Source organism: Epinephelus moara, chromosome 9 (genome assembly GCF_006386435.1).
Source record: "Epinephelus moara isolate mb chromosome 9, YSFRI_EMoa_1.0, whole genome shotgun sequence".
Taxonomy (NCBI): Eukaryota; Metazoa; Chordata; class Actinopteri; order Perciformes; family Serranidae; genus Epinephelus; species Epinephelus moara.
Window position 1 is genome coordinate 23,726,286 of NC_065514.1, and position 23,774 is coordinate 23,750,059.

The following is a 23,774-nucleotide window of genomic DNA, read 5'->3' on the forward strand; positions in this document are numbered from 1 at the left end:
GCTGAGGGTAACACAATGGTGATGTGATTCGCTAATCACCACCTCAGTCATTCAATGAATCAGCCTTAATTACCATGCTCCACATGTGCGTAGGGTAAAGCTGGTACTGCTGAGTTTTATGGATGTAAGTGCTGGTGAGTAAACCTTTTCACTGAGGAATAATAAGTCTGAGTTTAGAGGGGGTTTTTTCTCCAAGACTGACTTAATTCCAATAAATCCTGGTCCTAATTACTTTTACTTCTGTAATGGCCCCGAGATAATTGCGTTTGGAAAAGTGAAAGAGTCATGGATTTGAAATCGGCTCAATTTTATGACTCAATGCATTAGAAATGAACAACAGCTTGAAAAGAACCTTGGAAATATCTTTTCAGTGGGAGGCATTTGTGGGAATTTAGCATTCATAAATACAAATTTCTGCTTTCATCCATCTGCGATGCCTTTTGACACCAAATACTTTATTCTGTTTATTTGAAGGTAGATTGTTTTCAGAGCTGGGCCTGCTGGGGAGACAATGAGCATGCTGGGGAAACAGTGTGAATCCCTAATATTAAATTCATTTACTTGCTACCTGATATTGCCAGAGCTTGATCCAAGAGAATTGTGATGAGCTCAGGCCTGAGCTATGGAAATTTTCAGACCCGTGCAGAGCAAATTAGGTCTGAGGAGACCATCAACAAATTGCCTTTGAGCAAAACACAAATGCGTTTGAAAGAGAGGCTCGCACGCTGAGCGCAATGCATAGAAGGATCTGTCAGCCCACGCAAACACACACCATATCACCGATGTCTTGTACAGAGTGGCTTTTACATAATGGCTGCTGCACCTCATGAATGTGTTCAGTCTCTTCTTTTTATCTAATTGGCCAAAGGGGGCACTGAAATCTCAGGTGAAATCAAAATGACACTTGACACTGAACTAATCAGGACTCTGGATCATCTGTTAAAGGAGCAGTGTGTTGGATTTAGTGGCATCTAGTGGTGGGGATTGCAGATTGCAACCAGCTGAAACTTTTCCTGTGTGCCGATCGTGAACTAATAGTTATTAATTGTTCAGGAGGATTTTACTGGGAGCCGAATTACCTGCAGAGGTCTCTTCCTCCCCAATACAAACGAACCAGGGGTCTCATTTATAAACACTGCCTACGCACAAAATGGGGCCTGAAAATAGCGTGCGCCACTTCCCCTGGAAAAGTTGTGATCTATAAAATTTTGACCCATGCTGGAGACAGAAAATTAGCAATGCAGATGGTGAGGTGGAAGAAATTGTAGAAATTGTCAAATATTTTTTGGTGTACGCCATTTTTGGCTTTTGTCTGTACGTACATTTTTAGTATGGATCCTGTGCACTGTCCAGAAAAAAAAAAACACTGAATAAAGCAGTTTCACGTTACAAATCTGTGTTTCCCCAATGCATTTAAGCACACACCGCTAGCCCAGCACCTGCTAATGTGTTCTCACCTTTTATCTCTGATAACTTGTGTGCTCACTTTTTCTGTCTGATACTTTAAGATCAAGATGTTCAGGAGGTTTTTACCAGAAGCCAAATTATCCTCAGAGGTCTTCCCCTCCTTAAAACAAACTGACCTGGTGATTTAAACCAGTAAAAACACTGCATAATTCACTTTGAAAATCAGTGTTTTCCCAACTCTTTCAGCTCGTAGAGAAGGCACAACTAACTATGGGGGCTGGTGCAAAAAAGCAAAGGCCCTATCTGGAGCCAGCATTTGGTATGTCCATTTTAGGCTACTGTAGAAACATGGCAGTGCAACACAGTGATCTCCGTGGACAAGGACCAGCTCCCTATGCAGACATAAACAGCTCATTCTAAGGTAGCTAAAACACAACTATTCCTATTTTGGGGTGATGAAACACCAAAGAAAACATATTTCTCTTATTATATTCCATTTCTGCTAATATATCCCTCTATCACACATCGGACCTTTAAGACACGTTGCCTTGCTTTCTGTTGTTGTTGTTTTTTGAAGACATTTTAATGAGACACTTTCAGATTTTGGATTTCTTAATCATAAAAAGAATATAGCTTGATTGTCCTGAAGACAGAGGGAACATAAGAGGGAGTTACTGTAGATATAGACTTTAAATTGCAGTAACACAATGTCTTCCCAGAAGAGCCACTTATTTTTTACCTGAATCGCGTGGCACGTACAGTAAATGAATGAATGGCATTTCCTGTGGAGTTCATTGTGCTTCATACAGAGATAACTCAGCGGTGTTTTCCTTAAATACTCTTTTCTAATGAGCTTCATTGTCTCTCTGTCTAGCTTCCCCTCCTTCATCCTTTTGTGACTTTCATTCTTTCATTTTGAACTCTGAATCAGGACTGTTGCTGACCCTGATCACTCACCTTTCTACTTTTCTTCCTGCGCTTTCAAGATACAATTGTTTTCCTTTTCGGACTTTTCTTTTTTTTTCTCGAGAGCATTTTTTGAAGGGCCTTTGCTGATGCAGTTTCCAGTTATTCTTTTGGCTCTCTCCGTTAACTTGAATTGGCTCCGTTGGTGTAGTCTCGGCTTCGTGCCAAAGCCCCCGACTACCCAAGCCAGCGTGTGACATCAATGGGCCCTATGCAAGCAGCTCCTCCCCATGAATTCTCCTGGCCTATGCAGCCCCTTGATGCTCCCTCTATAATTCTTTGTGCGGTCAAACTGTGAGAGTCAACCGTCTCTGGCAGGTTGTAAATCAGTATGAAACACAAAAGAGATGGGGAAGAAGGTGATAAGAAAACTGAAAGGACAAAGAAAGGAGGTGGCAAGAGCAAACCTCCCCTCTGACTGGACAGTTTGGCAAGAGATGAAGACGTTACCCTTCCTCAGTGTTTACAAGAAAAATCTGCTCTAAACAGACAGTCGAGAGCAGATAAGGGCTCTGTGTTAGTAGATCTTATGTCCATTTTCTTCTTTCACTTGATAAAACGTCTACTCGTAGTCCCACAAGAAAACAGGATATGCAAACTCTGTACAACGTCCATTGCATCACAACAGATCCCGAGCCAAATTCGTTTTGTCAACTCCCACAAACCCCGCACCAATTTATAATATTTTGTAAGACATCTTACAACATCATTTGGACAAACTCTAACTTTGTTTTCTAAGAAATGTTCTTTTTCCTCACACACAGCATAATGTGTCTGGTTTTACTCTTCAGGCCTAATAAGATGCCCGAGAGAGGCAGTTCCCTCCTAATATGCTTTAAATCTGTTTTGTCATCAAACAGCTTTTTTTCTTTTGATTTCCAGTCCATTAAATATTGCTGTAACATTGCAGTCCATCAAATGAGACTAAAGACTTGGCAACAAAGTTCAGCAACATTTCTGCCAATAAACCAGCCTTGTTTTGGCAAAGACTATCACCTGAACAACGTTTGCACAGTTACTTAGAACAAAACTAAGTAAGGAAACACATATCTTACACCTGGGCATCTGTGAGGTTAATCAGCTTCACTGGTAAGAGACTTACTGTATGTTGTCTTTGTGGAACATAAAGACTAAACTTCAGTATCCTCAAACGTCAAATCCAAAAGAATGAATTCCAAAGGGAAAGCTCTCATGCTGTATAAATCAGCTTATCTCACTGTTGAAGGTTTCCCTGAAGAGAAAATTAAAGCATGATTCTCTATAACTTTCCCTGAGGCAACTGAAGGAAAAAGACCTTCAGTACTATTATTAATTTTTATAGAGGTGATGGATTTAGGCATTTAAGCATTATATTCAACACATCCCATACAATAGTCCGTACGATAGCTTATAAAATAGGAATTACAAAAAGAAACGTGGTTGGTCGTTGCCATGTTATGTGCCTAACATACGCGATGAGGCCCAGATTTGATTGTTTTGTCACGTCATGTTGTAACGTTACATTAAATACGTTAAGTACGTGATGAGGTGATTACTTCAATGTATCCTCATATAAAGGTTCAAATGATATCCTTTGAATTATGGGGGGTTTATACGTGTGTCGCAGACCCTATACCGTAGCCTACACATGTGGCCTGCGCCATTGTGAGCATTTATACTTGTGCAGTGGTGTGTCTGTGTCATCTGCAGTTACACCTCCAAAACACTAGTCAGCAGTGGAGGTTTCTGTGAAGTGCTGTAAACACACATTAAACATGGCTAAATAGCAACAATATCAAACACGAATACACAAATCGGCTTCGCTATAACTTCATTCACAGACAAAGCATTTGTCTTTTGCTGAACATATTTTCCCCACGAATACAACATGCTAATGTTTTTAGCACAAGTCTATGGCATTTTACATTGTATAAATTAGCCTAGCAACAAGGTGAGATTTCCTCTGCTCATATGAAGCCAGGATAAATCACACACAAGACATAAAATGCTATTTTTTGTGGAGGCTTTACTGTCTTCACAATTTATTGTTTCTTATCTGTCAAATTAAAGTAAACAAAGTTTCCACTGAAGGAAATTATTTCAGCTTACAAAAATAGACAGGAGGTCTGCGTCTCTGTGACGTGTAGTTACATTTCTGGGGAGGTGCAGATCAGGCTACGGCCTAGGGTATGGCGTAGGCTCTACGTCGATGCAGAGCTTACGGCATAGGTACGGCATAGATTCAATGCAGAAGTATAAATCCTGCCTTAGCGCCACACGAATGATGTCAGAGACCAAGGTAAAGTTGCACATTTAACGTGAAGTTACATAACTTCAGTTTAGGCAAGTGTAGTTACATAGGTTAGGTTTAGGAAAAGAAACATGACGACGCTGTACCTTAAAATAACTCAAAGTTCATTTGGTGTCATATGGTTCAGAACATCAGTCCTCAGGGGGAAAGTCCTATGTTTTGTAACCTGTCCACCATCTAAACCTACCTCCTTGTAGGGACTGCTTTCTTCTTTACTCCAGTCAGCACATTGGTTACACAATCACAGCTTCCCAAATTTGAAGGTTATACACAAATGAATGGCTCATGATTATGTAGGATACATATATGAATTTCGGTGCATTACTTTTCATAGATATACGTGCGGATGGTGCATGAGAACAGCCTGCTTGGATACTTAACTTAAAATAACCCAACACTGACTTTTGGTTTCATACAGGACACGAACCTCGGGTCAAAGACTTATGTTTGACCTGTCCACCACTCTGACCTTCCTCCCTACGCAGACTTTCACGCTCTTTATACAACAACTTCCTCCTTTGCTCTTGTCATATGATGGAAGACAGCCTGCAGCACATAGGTCACGTGATCACAGCCTCCTGGCTCATGACTATGTGGGTTATTTGCAAGATATAGTGCGTTACTTTTTGTAGGCATAAGTGCTAGCAGTGAATGAGGACAGTCTGTTGTATTGCACCATCCTGCATTGGTGCCCCAGCTAGACTGCACATAGCACATCTGCTTCCCTCCTCATAATCACTACCAAATGAGAAAGAATGGCCAACGGAGTGAAAAATAAGAAGAGACAATAAATAAACAGCAGTTGCTTAACACAAGTTATGTGAAAGTACTACATAAAGAAGTCTAAGTGAAAACAAACAGAAGAAGCAAACAAACAGAGCACGCTGATAAAGAAATGACTAATGTGAGCTGACCGACAATGTTGGACAGTGAAAAATGGAGTCTGGCACAGCAATAACAACATATAGATTAAAAGTTTTCTGGAGGTTCTTTCCGGTGTCGACTAAGCTAAAAGTTTTGCGATCAAAATGACACAATACACTATCTGCAATTATTTTGGTTTGTGTTTGTTTAACTGGAAAGGGAATTCTTGAGCACACAGCCAAACTTACAGAGCTGGTTGTCATAGAAGCCTGTTTTGTGTTAAAAAAAAAAAAAACACAAATGTGGCATGTTGGGAACTCTCTCTCATGTCTGACATCTGTTAAGGGTTAGCTAGTTATCTGGCTGATAAAAGCTGGACATGGAGTGTGTTTACATTTTTCACAGTGTGGGAAGAAAAACTTGGGGGCTTATCTGATTCCAGATTTGGGTTAGAGTTTATGAAACAACAATATTAATGTACAACAATATTTACCAAAATAAAGCTTAAAGAGCACCGCTTTAGCATAGCACCTCTATAAATAGTCAGTTATTAATAGTTGATCAAAATCAATGCTGCAGAGCCAGAGATATCATCTTTTTTTGTTCCACATATTGTCCTTCCTCAAAAACCTGGGCCTACAATACCAACAATGCAACTCAAATGCCGACAGTTCAGGTGGAGATTCAGGTGTGCTATGCTAGTAGCAGCTTGTAGCCTTCAGCAGCTAGCCTCAAGCAGAGATAAGACACGTGGTAAGCTGATTTATTTCCAACTCCAAACCCCCAAATTTTTATCTTGTCAAAGCTACTGTCCAGCTACAGTCAAGCCGACGCTGACTCAAGTGACATCACTTGAGGCAATTTATCAGATGTTGCACAGCTCCATCTGAAGCTATAAAGGCTTTGTACATTTTTCTGGTGCCGTGTCATTGTTGTGATGGGCCAAAATTCCGAAGCCTCAATCCAAAAAGACCAAAAGCCCATTTCTTCGACAGCCCATGACCACCCATTGCTCCACAGTCTGAAAATACACACTCCCTGCAGTTAGTTTTGGTTTCCCAGCGGGGTTTGAACCACCGATCCACCTGTGTTTTTAATCAACCCTTCACTGTGTTTCTCAGTGCCGTTTGAGTGACTGAATCTGGCGTTTTTCATTGACCCATCCCTGCTTTTCAAGCAACCTTGATGCCACCAAACATGGGTGTTTTAAGCCAGAACATTATCTTTTCCAAACCATAACCAACTGGTTTTTCTGCCTAAACCTAACCAAACATTCACCATGGCATTGCTGACGGATAAGGTATCCATGGTTTGCAGAAACATACAATGCGAACATTTTTCTGGTGATTGGGTTGCCCAACTGCTGAGAGTGTGTATTTTCAGAGAAACGGCACTTCGGACCAATGGGCATTTGTTTTTGGGATAATAGCCTTTTAGTAAAATGGGCTTTCCATCCAAAGGGCCATTTGCTTCAGAATTTTGAGCCATCAGAACAATGGCCCGAGTTCCCCTTTAAATGTGCATCACCAAAATCATATCAACTATATCAGTTACTCCATCTTTTCATCTTGCCTCTTCTGACTCTAGTTTATCCGATTAATCTCTGTGTTGTGCCCACTAACCTCCCATTAGGTCATTCTAAACCTCCAATTTTTCTCCTGCCTGCCAACCATCAGTTTCCTGCCTCAGCTCATCACATGACCCATTCACCTGCCCACACAGCTGCTCCTTGTTTGCAATTAGCCTCAGAAAATACAGAGGGGAGCTATCAGTCAATCTCTGCCAGGTCATCCATGTTGTCTTGGCATCCCAGCTAATGTATGCCTTTTCCACAGCAGACATTTGAACATGTCATAGCACGATAAGCACAGGTTTAACTAACAACACTGAGCTCTGTTCAGTTGTCCCGGTGAGCTGTGACAGTGAGCCAGGAAGCACAATGCCAAGATCCTAAAACCAAAGTAGCTAAATGGAGTTCAGCCATTACTTACTGTAGTATTTATGCCTACATGTATACATTCACCACTGTGAAGAGAAACTGTTTCCTTTTGTTTGTTACAATGAGTGACTTATTTTATCATTTGCAAAATGCATACAAGATGAGCATGGATTTGCACTCATCTTCATTTTAGGTGTGACTGAGCTTGGCATATTGTAGGCTACTGTCCGCTGAAAAGAGTGATTAATTAGTGGATGATAACATGCCCATGGTATTGGTTTTCAATGACAAGTAGTGCTGGGTGTCAGCTTGACAGATAGCTATAGAGCTGACTGTGCTGCATTTTAACTTGCTACGTTCTCACAGTTCAGCTTTGCAATTGTCATCTGGTGTACTGAGTGGGTTGCCTGCTGATTTTTTAATGCCACCGCAGAAGTTAGGAGAATATATATTCATATATATATATATATATATATATATATTCATATATATATATATATATATATATATATATATATATACATATATTGCCGTTAAACTAGCATAGCGTCTTACATTTTACTGGCTTACTAGCTGATTTCTTCACTTCTCAGCATCTCATTTGTGTAACCTTGACATGCTTACCGTGGCAGCAAAGTTCAGGTTAAGGATGTGGACCTCTGCCTTGTCCTCTGTGATGAAGCTGGTCCAACAGCCAATTAGCATCTTGCTCACGTACACCCATGGGTTGTCATTAACCTCCGTTGGATCACACGTTTGACTTGAGGCTGAAAGAAATCAAGTACAAATGGTTAAGCAGCGTCAGCAGCGTATAATCAGAGCCACTAAATAATCCATTGCCTCCAAAATTAATACCCAAATTCTTGCATTATCTCGTCTGGAAATGTCAAGTAGTGCGAGATTACGGCTCTATCCACAACAATCCTGTCACATTTGGACATGAACAGCACGTGAATGAAGACAGTTATTTAAAGGATGGATGAACCCAGCAATGTTACAGATTCCTTGTCTGAAAGGGGCTAAATTTGTTATTAGTCATTCTGAAAGCTTTTCCCTGGTCTCAGAGCATGGATGTTAAATGCGAGGGTAGGACTACATTGTTTAAAAACGAATCTGCCGGTTCACGTTTATCAGGCGTGTCAGGTTACCGGGCTGCAGTCATTCATCAAGCCCGCTCACTCTGCTCTCTGCTATGAGCCTGCTGTTTAAGCTGGGGATCCGTGTCTCTGGAGGCTAAATTAATCGAGCCGGGGCTGTGCGGTCATGGATGAGGTTGGGTATAAATGCCTGGTGTTTGACCTGGGCTATGTGTGTGTGTGTGTTCTATTGTGTTACATTTAAAGTATGTGCACATTCTAACCTGTCTGAATTTGGCAGGCACAAAATATTCTCCAGCAAATTTCCTCTTTCCTCAAGAACAGAGGAGAATATAGTGTAGAAGGTCAGATGCCTTTTCCAACTCAATCAGGGATCTCTTTCCTGGCTCATCTCCGCCTTTTGCTGATTAGAGATGAAAGGGTCTGACTGGAGCATTGTGGGAGTTCTGCGTCACTGCAGTCTTGCAGACCATGGCAGACATAGTGTCTCACCTGGATTTACTCCTCAGCACACCTACCTTCACAAGGGAGTGGGCTCTCACAGGATGACATTGTTTACCACAGAATTATAATCTATAGCCCTTTTGCCACTGGACAAAAAAACTCACTAACACCTGCTAATGTCAGGCTTTTGTATTTAATGGGAGAGGTTACAATCAGCATGCGCTCCAGAGACATATGACTCTGCAGTGGTCACGGGTATTTATTGGCTGCAGCTCCAGTCGGATCCAGTGCACACAATGCAATGACAGGTCATCCCAAAATACTGTCCGTCTACGTCCAAGCAGTGCATGACCATCGTTCCAAATGTAGTTTGGAAACTTTGGGGGCTTTTGTGTGTGTCTTTTTGTGATCATTCTGTGGCCCCCTGTCTGAATTCAGAGGTTTTTGTGAGTGTGTAAACTCTAAAAGAATGGAGCTGATCAGATCTTATTGATGGATTAGACTGCAGAGGCGAATGAAAGCTAGTTTTCATGGGAATACAGCCAGTTTAATCTAAAGTAGGTTGAAAAATCAATGGACAAAATTTAAGTGAGAGCACTGTTGTTATGAGAAATAAAGCATTCTATTTCTATATGAATCCATGAACTGTTAAGTTTCACTTTCACCCAGAGTAGGTTCTTTGCTCTGTGTGTGTGGTGCTCTGAATAACGAAATAGTAAATGTATTCCAGCTGTGCTCCAAATTAATATTCAAGCTCCAAAAAATAAAAAAATCAATATGTGATGGAAAATGCTGATAGAGGAAAGCCGCCACAAATAATTTAAGGTGTTAGAAACCCTGGGATTCATCAGAGCTACTCTATCCTCAGCCTAAGCATTAGATAAGTATATCTAAAATGAGATGAATATAAGCAATATGTGCATAAGCATCCACAACTGTGTGCATGCCTCAATCCCCCCCAAACAGCTGGTGCTGAAGCATATAAGCAAGCAAAACTGATATAACAGAAACAACTAATTTAGTAAATGCTGCATGACATACCGCTCCACTGACTTTTATGATGTATTTGGTCTGTTTACCCAGCCAGCCCTAATCCCTCAGAGAGGAGATGCAGAGTGAAACAAGTGCAGACAGAGCAATCGAGAGGAAAGGGTTAAAAGGAAATTGCAAAGTTTGGAAGGTCAACAGGATGTGCCTTATTTAGAGGCAGCGCTAATCAAAGACTCTGGTCGAGGCCATGTCATCGCTGGCGGTGGAGGAGAATGGACAGAGATAGAGATAAAATGGGACAGAAAGTGGTGAATGCAATGAAAACCAGCAAAGAAAAAAGAGAGGGAGCTAGAACATAATCAGCCCTCTCTCCTGCTTTTGTTGTCCCCACAATGAAATCAGGTTGGTATTATGGACTCTTAGTCATTTGTTGAATTCACTCATCTGTTCATAACATCTCTGACCCGCAATATCACTGATGGAGAAAGAGCCACTGATAAGATATTATTTTAATTTGATCATCGTTATGTCATTTTTTGAATCAGATGCTTTGTATTATTGAAAATTTTGGATATAATACATCTCTTGTGTGTGTCCCATTAAAGTCTTATTTTCAGTGTTAGTGATAAATAGTACCAATGCCCTTTAGAAGTATGTTATGGTCAAATCACAGACACATTTGGTACTAATCAGCGGGACTGAGAGGGGGTGTATTGTTCCTGGAAAAACCTCTTCACTGATTCTTAGTCTGCTCAGCTTTGGACTGCAGCTTTTCCAGCAAATCAAGATGGAGAGCCATCCATGCTCCCTTGCCATCTCTTTTTTCTTTCCCTCACCCCAGAGGTCAAGGCTGGTTTCCTGTTATTCTGGTCCTCTGTGTTAATGTCTGTTGCTCACTATCCACATCCATAAAGTTATTTCTCTCTTGTTCTGCTGTGACAAAGTCAACGGCCCATGACTGTCGCCCGAGAGGTCTTGGTATAAATCACACTGACTGCGTAAGGCTGTGCACGCGTGTGTGAGTGTGTGTGCGCACATGCGTGTGTCACCGGTCTCCTTTTTACGAGTCACCATAGGATATGAAGAACATTCATTTTGCCCTCTTGACCCCGGAAATGCCAGTGGCCTCACTAAGCGGTTTGCTGGTAAATGAGGTATAGAAGAACCATTCCATTCCCTGTCCTCTTCATCTACTTATATCAGTCCCCTCCATTTCCCATTCCATGAGAAGACATGTTTATGGATGTTGATGATTTCCATTTAGATGTTTGGTATGAGGGGGAGATGTGAGCAGAAAACATGAGGGAACATTAGGAGGGACAGAAAATGGGGTCAATTCATGAAAAGGGCTTATAATCAGATTTGATCTTGAGTTTGCTTTAATTCTTACTGCAAATTCCATTTAATAGGTATCAATGAATGTGTATGCCTCAATAGACTTCGGCTAATTACCAAATTAACAACACTATACGGCCAGATTACCAGACTTAATAGGCACTTTTATTTAACTGGAAACATATTAAAAAAAAGAAAGCATATGAAATTAAGACCAGCGAGTGTGCAGCCAAAATCGATGATGGCCAATTTGCTGTTAGTGCAGCAGCTTTTGGAGAAAACACATTTTGGTGGACCGTGCCGATATCTGGGAGCAATGAATAACTTACAATATGATGCACTTTAAACTGGCCTCAGAGAGAACAAAAACTCCCATCTGGTGTCTTCCCATGTCCATGGTCTATCTGCTCTTTCTTGCCTAACCTCAAGGGCATGCCAGAAAAAAAGATAGGAGACTAGCTCAACAAATCACAGACATCCGTTTGCTGCATGTGTTCAATTGTGCATAGTAGCTATCATTAAAACAGCACTGATACTGTGACCATTTTAGGGCATCTCAGGATCAGCTTACAATTAACTACAATCTGTTTTAATTAGTCTTCGGCATTGTCTACCAAACTGGCATATGACAATGTCCACAGTGACACATCTCAGTGGATGATGACATACTTGGTTAGGGGTGGGGTGGTGGGGCAACCATGTAAAATACATTAGCCACCTGAACTGGGCCCGACCTGCAAACTGCCAACTTTATGCATTACAGTAGCACAACTTTCAGGATTAAGGACTGAGACAAAGGCAAAGACAATTAGGACTGATCTCGCAGTGCTCTCCAAGGTGTGTGTGTGTGTGTGTTTGAGTGAGAGAGATAGAGAGAGGAGTAGAGGATGAGTAAAGTGGACTATTGCATGCAATGTTTCTGCAGACCTTAGTATTAATAACTTACTTGGAGCACTGCTTTGTCACATTTTGACCTGCGCACCAAAACCTGTGCTTTTGATTTAACATTACCAGTGAAGTAAAAACAAAATGTGAGTGGATATTGATCAATGATGGTGGTAACTCTTCACGATGGAAGCAACAAACATGGTGGCTAAAAATGGTAAAGTAGGATTTATACTTCTTAGTGGAATTGACACCGTAGCTACGGCGAAGGGTCTGCGTCGATGTAGAACCTATGCCGTACTATATGCCGTAGGCTGACGTGCACCTTCCCGGGAAATGTAACTACATGTCGTGGTGACGCAGGCCTCCTGTCTATTTTTGTAAGCTGAAACCATTTCTCTCAGTGGAAAGGAAGCTTTTATTTACTTTAATTTCACAGATAATAAACAGTAAATTGTGAAGACAATAAAGCCTCCATAAAATAGCAATTTAAGTCTTGTGTGTGATTTATCCTGGCTTCATATGAGAAAAGGAAATATCTGCTTGTTGCTAGGCTAATACAATACAAAGTAAAATGCCATAGGCTGGTGCTAATAATGTTAGCATGTTGTATTTGTTTGGAAAACATGTTTAGTATAAGACAGTTGTTTTGACAGTGAACCTTGTGAGCTGTAATGGAGCCAAATTTTGTACTGTTACCTTTGCTAAATGTTGCTGTTGTTCCTGGCTTCATATGAGTAGGGGAAAAGTCCGCTAGCCACTAGGCTAATTTATACAACGTAAAATGCCATAGGCTTGTGCTAAAAGCATTAGCATGTTGTATTTGTGGGGAAAATGTGTCCAGCAAAAGACAAGTGCTTTGACTGTGAATGCTGCGAGGTACAGAGAAGCCAATTGGTGTACTTGTGATTAAAATTGTCGCTATTTAGCCATGTTTAATGTGTGTTTTCAATTAACTAAACCCTACAAAAAACCTGCTGCTGACTACAAATGCTCACAACGGCGTAGGCCACATGCGTAGGCTACGGTGTACAGTCTGCATAGAGCTGGCACACAAGTTTAAATCCCACTTAACATTTCGACCATCTGGCAGCCAACTATTTAGCTTACTTTTTGAGCACACAATGAATGCCACTAGCACCACCACAAACCTGCACCCCGGTGTAAGTGTAGAAGGGTAGGGACTTTTAAATCACAATGTCAGGCTCAGTGGTTGATGACTGACAGCCATCGGCAATGGATCATCAGCCCAACCCTCACTTCAATCAGCCTATAGGCCTATTTTGTTAAGTTTATCTCAGTTCAGGTTAACTTTGTCTTATAGTTGTGGAACAAAGTAGAGCTCAGACTGATGAAGAGTCCACTCTAGAGCTAAGCCCCACAAGCTGAGCTTGAGATATATGTCACATTTTATCATTGTTGTATTAATTATAGTTATTCCCATAGTTGGCTGTAGAGAGTCAACTAAAAGATTTATAGAGCTGGCCTGACCAACAACTTCCCAGTAAAGGACTGTCCGTGTGTTCATCAAAGTGTTATCTCCACTGTCTCAAGATTTAAATTAAAACACTCTGTAAAAAAGGTAATTAATTCAGGATGCCAACCTGAACCTCCTAAATTAAGTTTCACTGTCCACGTAATTATGCAGAGCCCACGATGGCTGCACTGAAGTTGGTGGCTGTGCATGGGCGTTACTCGAGACTTTGAGGTGATTTATCATTATTAGTGATCAAAGTAGCCCCACACAGTGCTTACATCCTGAATTTCTTCTTTAGCTGCTGCTTTTCTCAAAAGTGCTTGAAGACAAAAGCAACAAGTCCTAGCAACTGTCATGACATGCTAATGAGAGCACATGCACCACCACCACTATGCAAAACCTTTCTTCAGGACTTTGAGTGGTGAAACACGGCTCACTGACTTGTCTAATCATTACAAGATTTGCTATAAATGTTAAGTGGCTCTCATGTATGTAAAAAAGAACACGTGCATGTCAAACTTGGGTGGACCAAATGGCATTATAATGTTAGCAATGTTCTAGGAAATAAGTTTTCACAATGTGGGCGCTCACTGAGGCATTAGCAAGGCCAAAAAGACATTGTAGGGTATGTGAGCAGTGCTTTCACAACTCCAGCCCACAAGCATCACATTATGCTAACAGCCCATAATCCAACTTCAGGGTAGCATTTGCTTTATTGTTACATTATGTGATAAGGAAAAATGAATCTGTTTCAACCCATCCAGCCAAACTGGAATGGGTTTTCTCTGTCTGTTAGTCGAGAGACAGAAAAGAACTGCAAGTAGAAAACCTTGAGTGGCTGAGACTGGAGTGATGACAGAACGCCTTGAGCCAGGAGATGAAACTGTTGTTGTCGGACTACTCATTAACATGAGCCACTAATTCACCATACAAGCAACTTGCATATGACAAAATAAGACAAAAATAATTGAGCAGTCACATCATGTGCCCTAGAAATGGCACATTGTGGCCCCTGACCGTCTGTAACTGCACAGAAAGCAGAAGCACATTCATGTAGAGGCACAGTTCATTTTTCTCACCTCCTGTATATGTGGCTGACTATCTGATTATCAGTTCCTGTTTTGAACAGCATCTAATTGGTCAGCAGAAATAAAAATGACCTGAACTAAATTTAAACCTGCTAACATGAAGTCATTTCTTAGAAAAGGCCATTTCTTCAAAAGCTTGCTCTCATGTAGCTATTATGATGCGAAGAATTCAGCTAGAGTGCACGAAGCGATAAATCCATACACTGTGTGAATAGGAAATACAGGAACATGACTACATAAAAGGGTTGGATGAACCTGTAGGCAGCAGGTATCATCAGAAAATTACAATTCTTGTTGGGTGTGATCCATATAAAATGGAAAAAAGTGATTTTTTTCCTACAACTTGACTGTTCTGCCCGATGTGGACACAATCATCGTTACAAAATGACCTCTTCCTCCAGACCTTCTCATGTCACTAACATCAGCCGACGAAAGCATACAAGTCTCACAGATTATAACTACTTAGAGCGTGGTTGGTCCATGACTTAAACGACTAGATACTGAACCCCAAATTGCTCCCAATGGCTGTTCCATCAGTGTATTAGAGAGTGTGAATGGTTAATGAATAGCAGGTGGTACCTTGTATGGTAGCCTCGGCCACCGCTTTGTAAACGTCTGTGTGAATGAGTGAATGTGACATGTAGTGTAAAAGCGCTATGAATGGTTGGAAGACTAGAAATGCACAAACAAGTGCAGTCCATTTACCATTTAATGCCTTGCCTTTGGCTGGGTGAGTAAATGCGTGTCAGTATAAACTGCTAGCTAACTTTAGCTACTGTTTTCTACCTACTAGGTCAACTGTTCCCAAAGGTTTGATGAAAAGCTGTTAAAAATCTGGCTTGTGGCTAAAAACATGACCAAGGTGTCACTGCACATTGTAACTGCATCCAACTTGAGGCATGTTTAACACAACGCTTTTATGTTAATGTTTGACATTTACTGACTTCATTTCTCCAGACTTTAGACTGTACCTCCTACTATTTTGGGACTTAAAGTGGTCCTTGTTCTTTCTCAATATAATCAATTTAAACAGCTGTGAACAGTGTATATCACAGGCATGTGTGCAGTGTTGGTAGTCTTTAGCGCTATTCGGACGGGATTAGTTTAACATGGAGACTTGGGGTAAAGTAATTACTACCAGGGAGTTTAGTCCCGTCCAAATGCGCCATGTCTGTAATCATTACAGATAATGTCAGTAAAAATTACGGCAATTACCCAAGATAATACCTCGGATAATATTAATCCTGTGCGAATGCGATCCTCTGTAAAAATGTATTTAAATATTTCGTCACGTCCTGTTGACAACCATTTTTACGCGTTTACAACTCCGCGTTTTTTCGATGATGGGAGGCACCTGAAGAAGCATTCGGTGTTGTCGGCAGTCGTGAGAGTGGACATTCTTCTAATGATCACATAGCCCTACGTGGGAGACCAATCAAAACTGTCAAGAAGAAAGCACTTTTCAGAGCGACAAGACTTCTGGTTGTGTTAGGTAGGCCTAATATAAATCCATATTGCTAATCGTTGTGTACACACAATCCTGAACATGGGCAATATTTCATATTGGGCTAATCATTAATTATTATTATTATCCTTCAGCTGATGCTTACAGAAAGCATCAGCTGGTGACGCCAGGGCGCAAACCGACTTACCACATCCATCTCTGGTAGAGTTACGGAGATTTCTTGTCCCGTGCGAATCGGACATTTATATTACAGACATCCTGTGGTAAACCGACATTAGTCCACATCCCTATGTAAAACTAATCCCGTCCGAATAGTACTTTTGCATCCGGTTGCCTCCCCTCTTTCTGAACAGCACACAAATGTAAGACATCATACGCAGAGATGCTGTTAATGCTTCTTGAAAATCTAAATACTAAGAAATTTGATTTGAAAGATTCAGACAGATTTTGAACTGCTGTGATTTTCTGTGATTTTCAGGGTTTTCTGAACACAGCGTGTGAAAATGGTGAATTTGGTGGACATGGTGGACGAGGTTTGTGGTTAGTGCTGCTGCCAGTGCTCTTTCTGTCAGCTCGCTATTTCTGCCAGCAAATTAAAGACCTGTCTGTATCACTGTTGCATCAACTTTGAGCATCAGCGCTGTGCAGGCATTGCAGAGTACTGACAGGCGGCGGCGAGGCCTTGAATTTTAAATTTCTATCACACCTTAACTAAATGTTGATTTAGATTCAAGGGATTGAGTACCTGCGGCCCAATAACAAGCTGCCTTTTCACTCACCTCAGGCGAGCGAGCCGGCAGACTTGATTTCATGCCCTGTCTTTCATGCCTCCCCTCATAAGTCACTGTGGAAAAGAGCATCAGCTACTTGCCTGGAGTTTAGATGCACAAGGAAAACTTGCAGTACTTGGAGCTACAGTGCATGGTTGCATTTGAAGAAAAGAAAGAAAGAAGGGGGGGGCGACAGGAGGGGAAACTCTGACAGCAGACAACGTCAAGACCAACTGTCTCCCTTGGTCCCCTGGGGCAGAGTAAACTGTTTGTGTCCAGGGTCGGGCGACGGAGTCATGATGGGGAAGGGGGAGGGAGGGGTCAGCGGTCCTATCAGAGTTAGCCGGAGAGGGAAAGGGGAGCTTCAAGGCTGGCTCAAGTCTCTCTCTCGACTCCACATACACACACACATATACACACACACCTATTGTCCCAGCGTTTCCGCGACTGCAGATTGAGGCCTGACCATCCACAGGAAGGTAAACAAGCCCTTATCAGTGCTCTGCAGGGGCCTGCACTGTCCCCTGGCCTCTCACCCCTGCATACTACACATTACACACACCATACAGCACACAAGCTTCCTGACCATCTCACCTCCCTCTCCTAAATCCCGAAATTCTGTTCCAAAAAATTTGCTGATTAGTCTTGTCAGTTTAATGGCTTAAGACTTTTCGTGTGTGCCAAGTCCTGCGTCCAGTGTTTGCTGGAGAGGAACTGAGGATGTGATAGCGGGTCTGGAGACAGCCTGTCTTCACACTAGCTCTGTTTACACCTCTGGGAGCCATTCGTCCGTCGTCTCATCGTTGTCGGAAGCCAGCGGAACAACAAGTCCAACGGTGGCTTATGGAGGGTCTATGGCTCACTTTCTCCGTTGTTCACTCACTCACTCTGTGCCCTGTCTGCTGCTAGTAATTAGGCATTCTATATTCTCTGCACATGAATGTGATCGTACATGTGTTTTTTACGAGCAAGCAGCAGCTTCAGACATGGAAAATATATGCCATCAATTTTCTGTTAATGCTCACATACACTCTCAGGTGATCTATTATATCCCAGACACCATTAGTTGCTGGATATAGTACATCTTTTCCATTCACATTTAAGGTTAGTTTTTCCCCCTGAATACACCGAAAGAGCACTGGCAAAACACAATTAATCATCTGAGTGTTAATTGGTGGATAGACAGACTAATTTAGCAAGTTTCATGCTAACTGCGTGCAACCAAAGCAGATTGAAGCTTTAGAGATTCATTGCACAGTGGTTGCTCCCAATCATTCAAGATTGATGTAGCTTTGCACAACATATGCTTCGTGGAGAACCAACAGAGATTAGCTCGTTTTTCTTGACTGATTTTTGCCAGTAAATATTAATGCTTTCCGATACGAGGGTGGCATAGCAATGAGGGCCCTGTGATTTATTAGACATATTTAAAGTGAGTGAAGTCAAAAGTACAATCCGCGAGCCAAGTGCACACGAAAGAGAAAGAATGACAAACCTCTAAAGTGCAATGCGGAGGATCAGAGAGGCTGCCGCTAAATTGATTGACGGCTCTTTTAATATACTCAAACAAGACAACAACCATGATTCCTGATGCTGTTGACACCAGTATAAGCAGCCTTTTTTCTGTTACGATCAGTTAAGAAATACAGATTGTACACTTTCAGGGGGAAAAATATCTTTAAATATATATGCCCACAAAAAACCTACTGAGCCTCTAAGAACATAAAGGGTTTTGAATTATCTCACAGAGAGATCGGAGATGGCTTCAAGTTTATGATTTCATTTTCAGTATTTAACTAATGGAGGTGTCTGGACTGGGGAGAAGTGTTTGACAAGTACAACTTTATTCCCTCCAGCGTCAGTGAAAAAATTAAGTATCCCGAGTTTGAGTGTTGGATTTGTTGTAGTTACAGTGTGTGAGCAGATTAAAATAACCTGCCAGATGTCTCAAGGCTTTTTTTCTTTGAGTCACATAGTCTGCTTTCTAACATATCACAAAAAGTACCAGCAAATGGAAAAACACAGTGTCCAAACCCAGTGAGGATTCTTTCACCACATCAAACATGCGCACACACTGCACACACACACACATCAGAGAGAGATTTCAGCTCTCTAAATACAGATTGACCGGTGTGGCACCTGAATCAACAGGAAAACTACCCACCCAGTGCTTGAATCAAGAGGTTCTGCCATTATACAACACTCAAACTGCACAACACTGACCACTTTAGAAATCAGAGTATGTCTATGCAGGAAAATAGTATGTTCTCCTAAGGAAAAATGCCAAGTACTGACAACAACATTGCATTAGCATGCTGTAAAAAGCTATTTAAGGGGTTTGTTGGGATTTCCTTTAGGCCAAGAGAGAAGTTCAAAGGCTCTTCGTTGGTGCAAAAACATGACATGAAGCATTTGTGCTGACATTTTAGCTGAGAACATTTTGTCCGTAGCTATTCTGCCAGGGACAGATTAAGGGGCCGATTCTGCCCGGCATAATAATACCCTCATTAATTAAAGTCAGTGGTGAATGAAGTTTCAGTGCAATGAAGACATAGGATATAAAATACGTTCTTGTTTTGCCAGAAGATCGGAAGCCCTCCCTGCTTTAAGCACCTTTGACTTCGAGTCATAGGTGAGCTCAGCTGACCACTGAGAGTTTTCCCCTGCAGATTCTGCCCAGGTACATTTCCTGTGTTTGTGCAGACCCCAGGGTCGACCATGGGTAGACAGACCCCGAGATAAGAGTACATAATGCCATGCCTTATCTGCGCAGACAGCGGCTATGTTGATACGAGCATAAGTGGTCGCCATGCTGACGAGGCGTTTATCTCGCCCACTACTAATGAGCCATTCAGTGCTCATGCGACTGCATAATGAAAAGTATTGGGCCGCAGGGCGCGAGACCTTGTAGTCACACAGTGATGATGTTCGGGAGAAATTCAGACAAGATACAGCAAAAAGCCATAATGATCTATAATGATGAGCATTATAGATTCCTAACCTCCTCATACATACTAAACTCTTTCTGTACTTACATTACTCAGAATCAGACTATTAAAGCAATGCAGGAGCGCCATTTAGAATACCAGAGAGCCAGTTATGTAAAGACCAGACACTATATATATACACAGTATGAAAGGGTTATCTTTTTCAGACTTTTTCAGACTTTTCCCCCCCAAATTATTTTTTTTCTGTTTTCCGCATGAGGACACTGTTTAATACAATTTACAGAGACCAGCGTCCTCTCATGGCAAGGACAGCCTAAAATATGTTTGTGGTAATAGAAAGCGAAAAGAAAAATGGGGAGATAACAGAAAGGAGCTGCTGAGTGTGCTGCAGATTAGCCTTCAGAGTAATAAAACGTAATAATACTGAAACTTGAGATTGTAGGATTAATCACTTTTATCTGAGTTAACCTGGTTTTTATTACTCAAAACAAATGCTGATAATTCCCGGATTTATTTCCAAAATTTATATCAGAAAGAGACTGACAAACACTGGAACAAATAGCCCCTTAGCATCATGTATCATGCAGAATATATCGTAACTCAAAACTGAAAACAGACATGCCATTCAGTTGTATTTTTTTCCTTTAGGAGATATGATTATTTATATGCCACACTGCATGCAAGAAGCACATTGATAAACAGTCAGGTGTTAGCTGGTGAAAATCATGTGGGAAAGAGCAGGGGAGAGGAACATGGCGTTAGCGAGGCTCTCTCACACTGCATTCTGTTTTCAAACAGAGGAAAAGCAAGGCAGTCAGAAATGGATTGTTATTTGGGAGGGGCATAACATTGAAGGAGATTGAAATCGGTCTGAGGCAGCGACAAGTGGTCGCGTCTCCCTGCCACCCAGTCTGACTGCAGGCAGAGCTGGCTCACTACAGTAAAACAGGGGAAGTGGACTGTTTTGACTCTCAACGCCATTTTTAACATGACTTTTTTTTCCTTTTTTTTTTTTGCCTGTGGCTTTTTCTACTACAGCACGCCTTCCGAGAAACCTTTGTCATCTCTTAACGTTTCTTGTTTTCATGTTCTTTTTTAAATCCCCGACACCCCATTGCTGTTGTTTTATTCCTTTAGGTATTTTCCTTTATCGTTTGTCTAATTACTCATTTTTCTCACTTATCATTTAACTGAGTCTCCATATCTCCCAGCCTTTATCTCTGTCTTGTCCTTTTTCCTATCTGTGTTTTTTTAATCCCCTATTTACTTCTCTTTCCCCACATCTTCCCTCTGAACTACTTATCTGCTTTTTGACAGTCACATAAATTTGACCCCCCACTCCCTTACTGTCTCCATGAATCAGTCTTTATGAATTCTGTTATCTCGGTTTGTCGGTCTGTCTGTCTGTGTCTGTCTGTCTTGCTCTCTTTTCCTTCTTTGTGATCCATTTCTCAGACAGCGGTCCCTCCTCCCCTCCAGCGGCTTGCTAATCACTTTTGTGCTTTTCCTTCAGCCCGTGGAGGGAGACTCTGGGGTAGGCAGGGAGGCAGCAGGGGGTCTGGCAGTCGACATCATGATGCCTGGCTCCCACTGGGAAAGTTGTTGCGAAAAGGGGCATATTCAACACTACTTCCCTGCCAGGAAACGCTGCGAACGCAGTGGATAAAAATCGCTAAATACAAAGACTTGAGTCAGACGCATAGATAATTGCGTGTGCCCGACTGCTACAGCCGGCTTAAGTGGCAGCCATTTTTGTGCTTGCAATACTAAAGTGGTATGAAAATACAACATTTCAAATCTTCTCCTGAGGGGGTCCTATACAACCAACTCCCATGTAATAAGCAGTTAGGCAGACAAAAGCGGAGAACTTCAATTTCTTTATGTCTTTTAAAGGCCAATCATCCTCGCAATGCAAGCTAGGAAAAACACCTGTATGCTAAAATTATAGCATTTAAAAACCATTAAAGGGACATAAACCCACTTTACACACGAGGATCAGTTTACTCACCATGGGGAGTACTAATAATAGGCCTGTGGAAACAACTGTATATGAAAATGTCATCTGTGTCTCTAGAAATAACCCTGATGACATCATCTGGGTTGGATTTGGAGTAGTGCAGGGCAATATGAATCAGTATATTTCTTGCAACACTTTGATATTAAGAGTAGGAATCACCAGGGGATCCACGATACGATACGATATGATCACGATACTTAAGTCACGGTACAATATTATTGCGATTTTAAATATGTTGCCATATGCTGAGTATTATGATTAAATATATTGCGATTTATTGGGATTTATTACCTTTTTCAACTGTAAATTATGTTCCCAAAGGAAAACGTTCACAGCATGTATCTAGTGGACTGACAAAGCAATTGATCATATTATTCTAGTAGGCTACCTCAAGTTTAATTTGTATTTGTAATATTAAGAATTTATATAATTTTAATAAAATCGATACTAAGATACGATATTGCTGCACAAAAATATCTACTACTTTTCTGTATCGATTTATTCCCCCCCCCCCACTTGATATCGATATCGCGACAACATTGTAGGGCTGACTATTGGTGGAGATACGTGGGTATACTACGTGTGTAAAGGAAAATAATAGAACAGCTGGTACAGTCTGGTAACTTCAGAAAATTACATGACTTTACCGTAATACCTTTAAAATCAGGAAAAGACGACACGTACAATATCCAAAGGCTAAAACCATAGCTAGTCTCATATCACGACATTGATCTAATATGGATATATGGCCTCACCCTGATTTGGAGACAGCAAATTTATGACAGAAAGCCTGTGTTACAAACTGATGGTGTGGGGCTTGTAAAACATGGGCAGAGGTCTGATAAAAGACACTGTTGGGTTGCATGATGGGAGTTTTTTGGAGTTTGAGCCATAAAACAAACTAAAAGTCTGACTTTGACTATTCCTTTCCATCTGTACCCAGCTTTATGGATGAGGAAAACTAACTGATTGCAGCTACTCTTTAAAAGATATGAAAAAATGTATTTAAGACTAAATTATGTAGCTTATATTAGCCTGTCTGTGGAAGATGTTATCACAGCCATGAGGAAAGGTGCAAAATTAAATACATTAAATGCCTTTCATGTTTTATACAAAAGGAAGAACTCAGCTGGCCAACTAGAGAGGGCGAATTAATTCCGCTATTGCGAAGGCATCAGCGCCTGTATGATCTTGGCACAAACAAATACCCCTGCTAAATACTAAGGGGATTTAAACAACTGCGCTCCAAGATAAACCCGTAGGCTGGACCATGTAAGGCCTTCAAAACAAACAGCGAAATTTTAAACACAATTAACCTCACAGGGAGGCGGCGTAGTGAAACTAAGACCGGTGTGATGTTGTCTGTTTTATTGGAGCCTGACAGAAGATTATGGATGAGCCGTAGACGAGAAAAGAGAGGCCTGACTGATCCGAGCACGTAGGGAATTTTAATAATCAAGGTGTAAGGTGAAAGAGAGGATGATCTTTTCAGGGACTGACAGAAAGGCAGTGGGTGACTTTATATAAAAAACAAAACAAAAAAATCCAGAGCTGATGAAAACAAGGATCTCGTGTCAAATTCCAGGGTAAAATTAAGAGCTGTGTCTGGGTTCTTTTGCCTGTGGTTTTAAATAGGCAGACAGAAAATGAGTGTTAGAACTTTAGAGGTGGCCTTAAATTGCATAACCACAGTTTTTTACTCTGATATTGCTGTAGAAGGCTGTGAGCCATCCAGCAATTTCCATCAAGTGCAATCTTTATATTTTGCATAATTGGTCGGATTATCTGGAAG

The 23,774-nt window shown here is 41.3% G+C and overlaps 1 protein-coding gene across 1 annotated transcript in view; it reads right to left on the reverse strand.

Moving 5' to 3' along the window:
* eng (endoglin) overlaps window positions 1-23,774 on the reverse strand; it is a 58,370-nt gene that overhangs the window by 29,785 nt on the left and 4,811 nt on the right. The window contains exon 3 of the mRNA XM_050052797.1: window positions 8,091-8,233. Within this exon, the coding sequence (XP_049908754.1) occupies window positions 8,091-8,233 (143 nt within the window). The remainder of the gene's footprint in view (window positions 1-8,090; window positions 8,234-23,774) is intronic.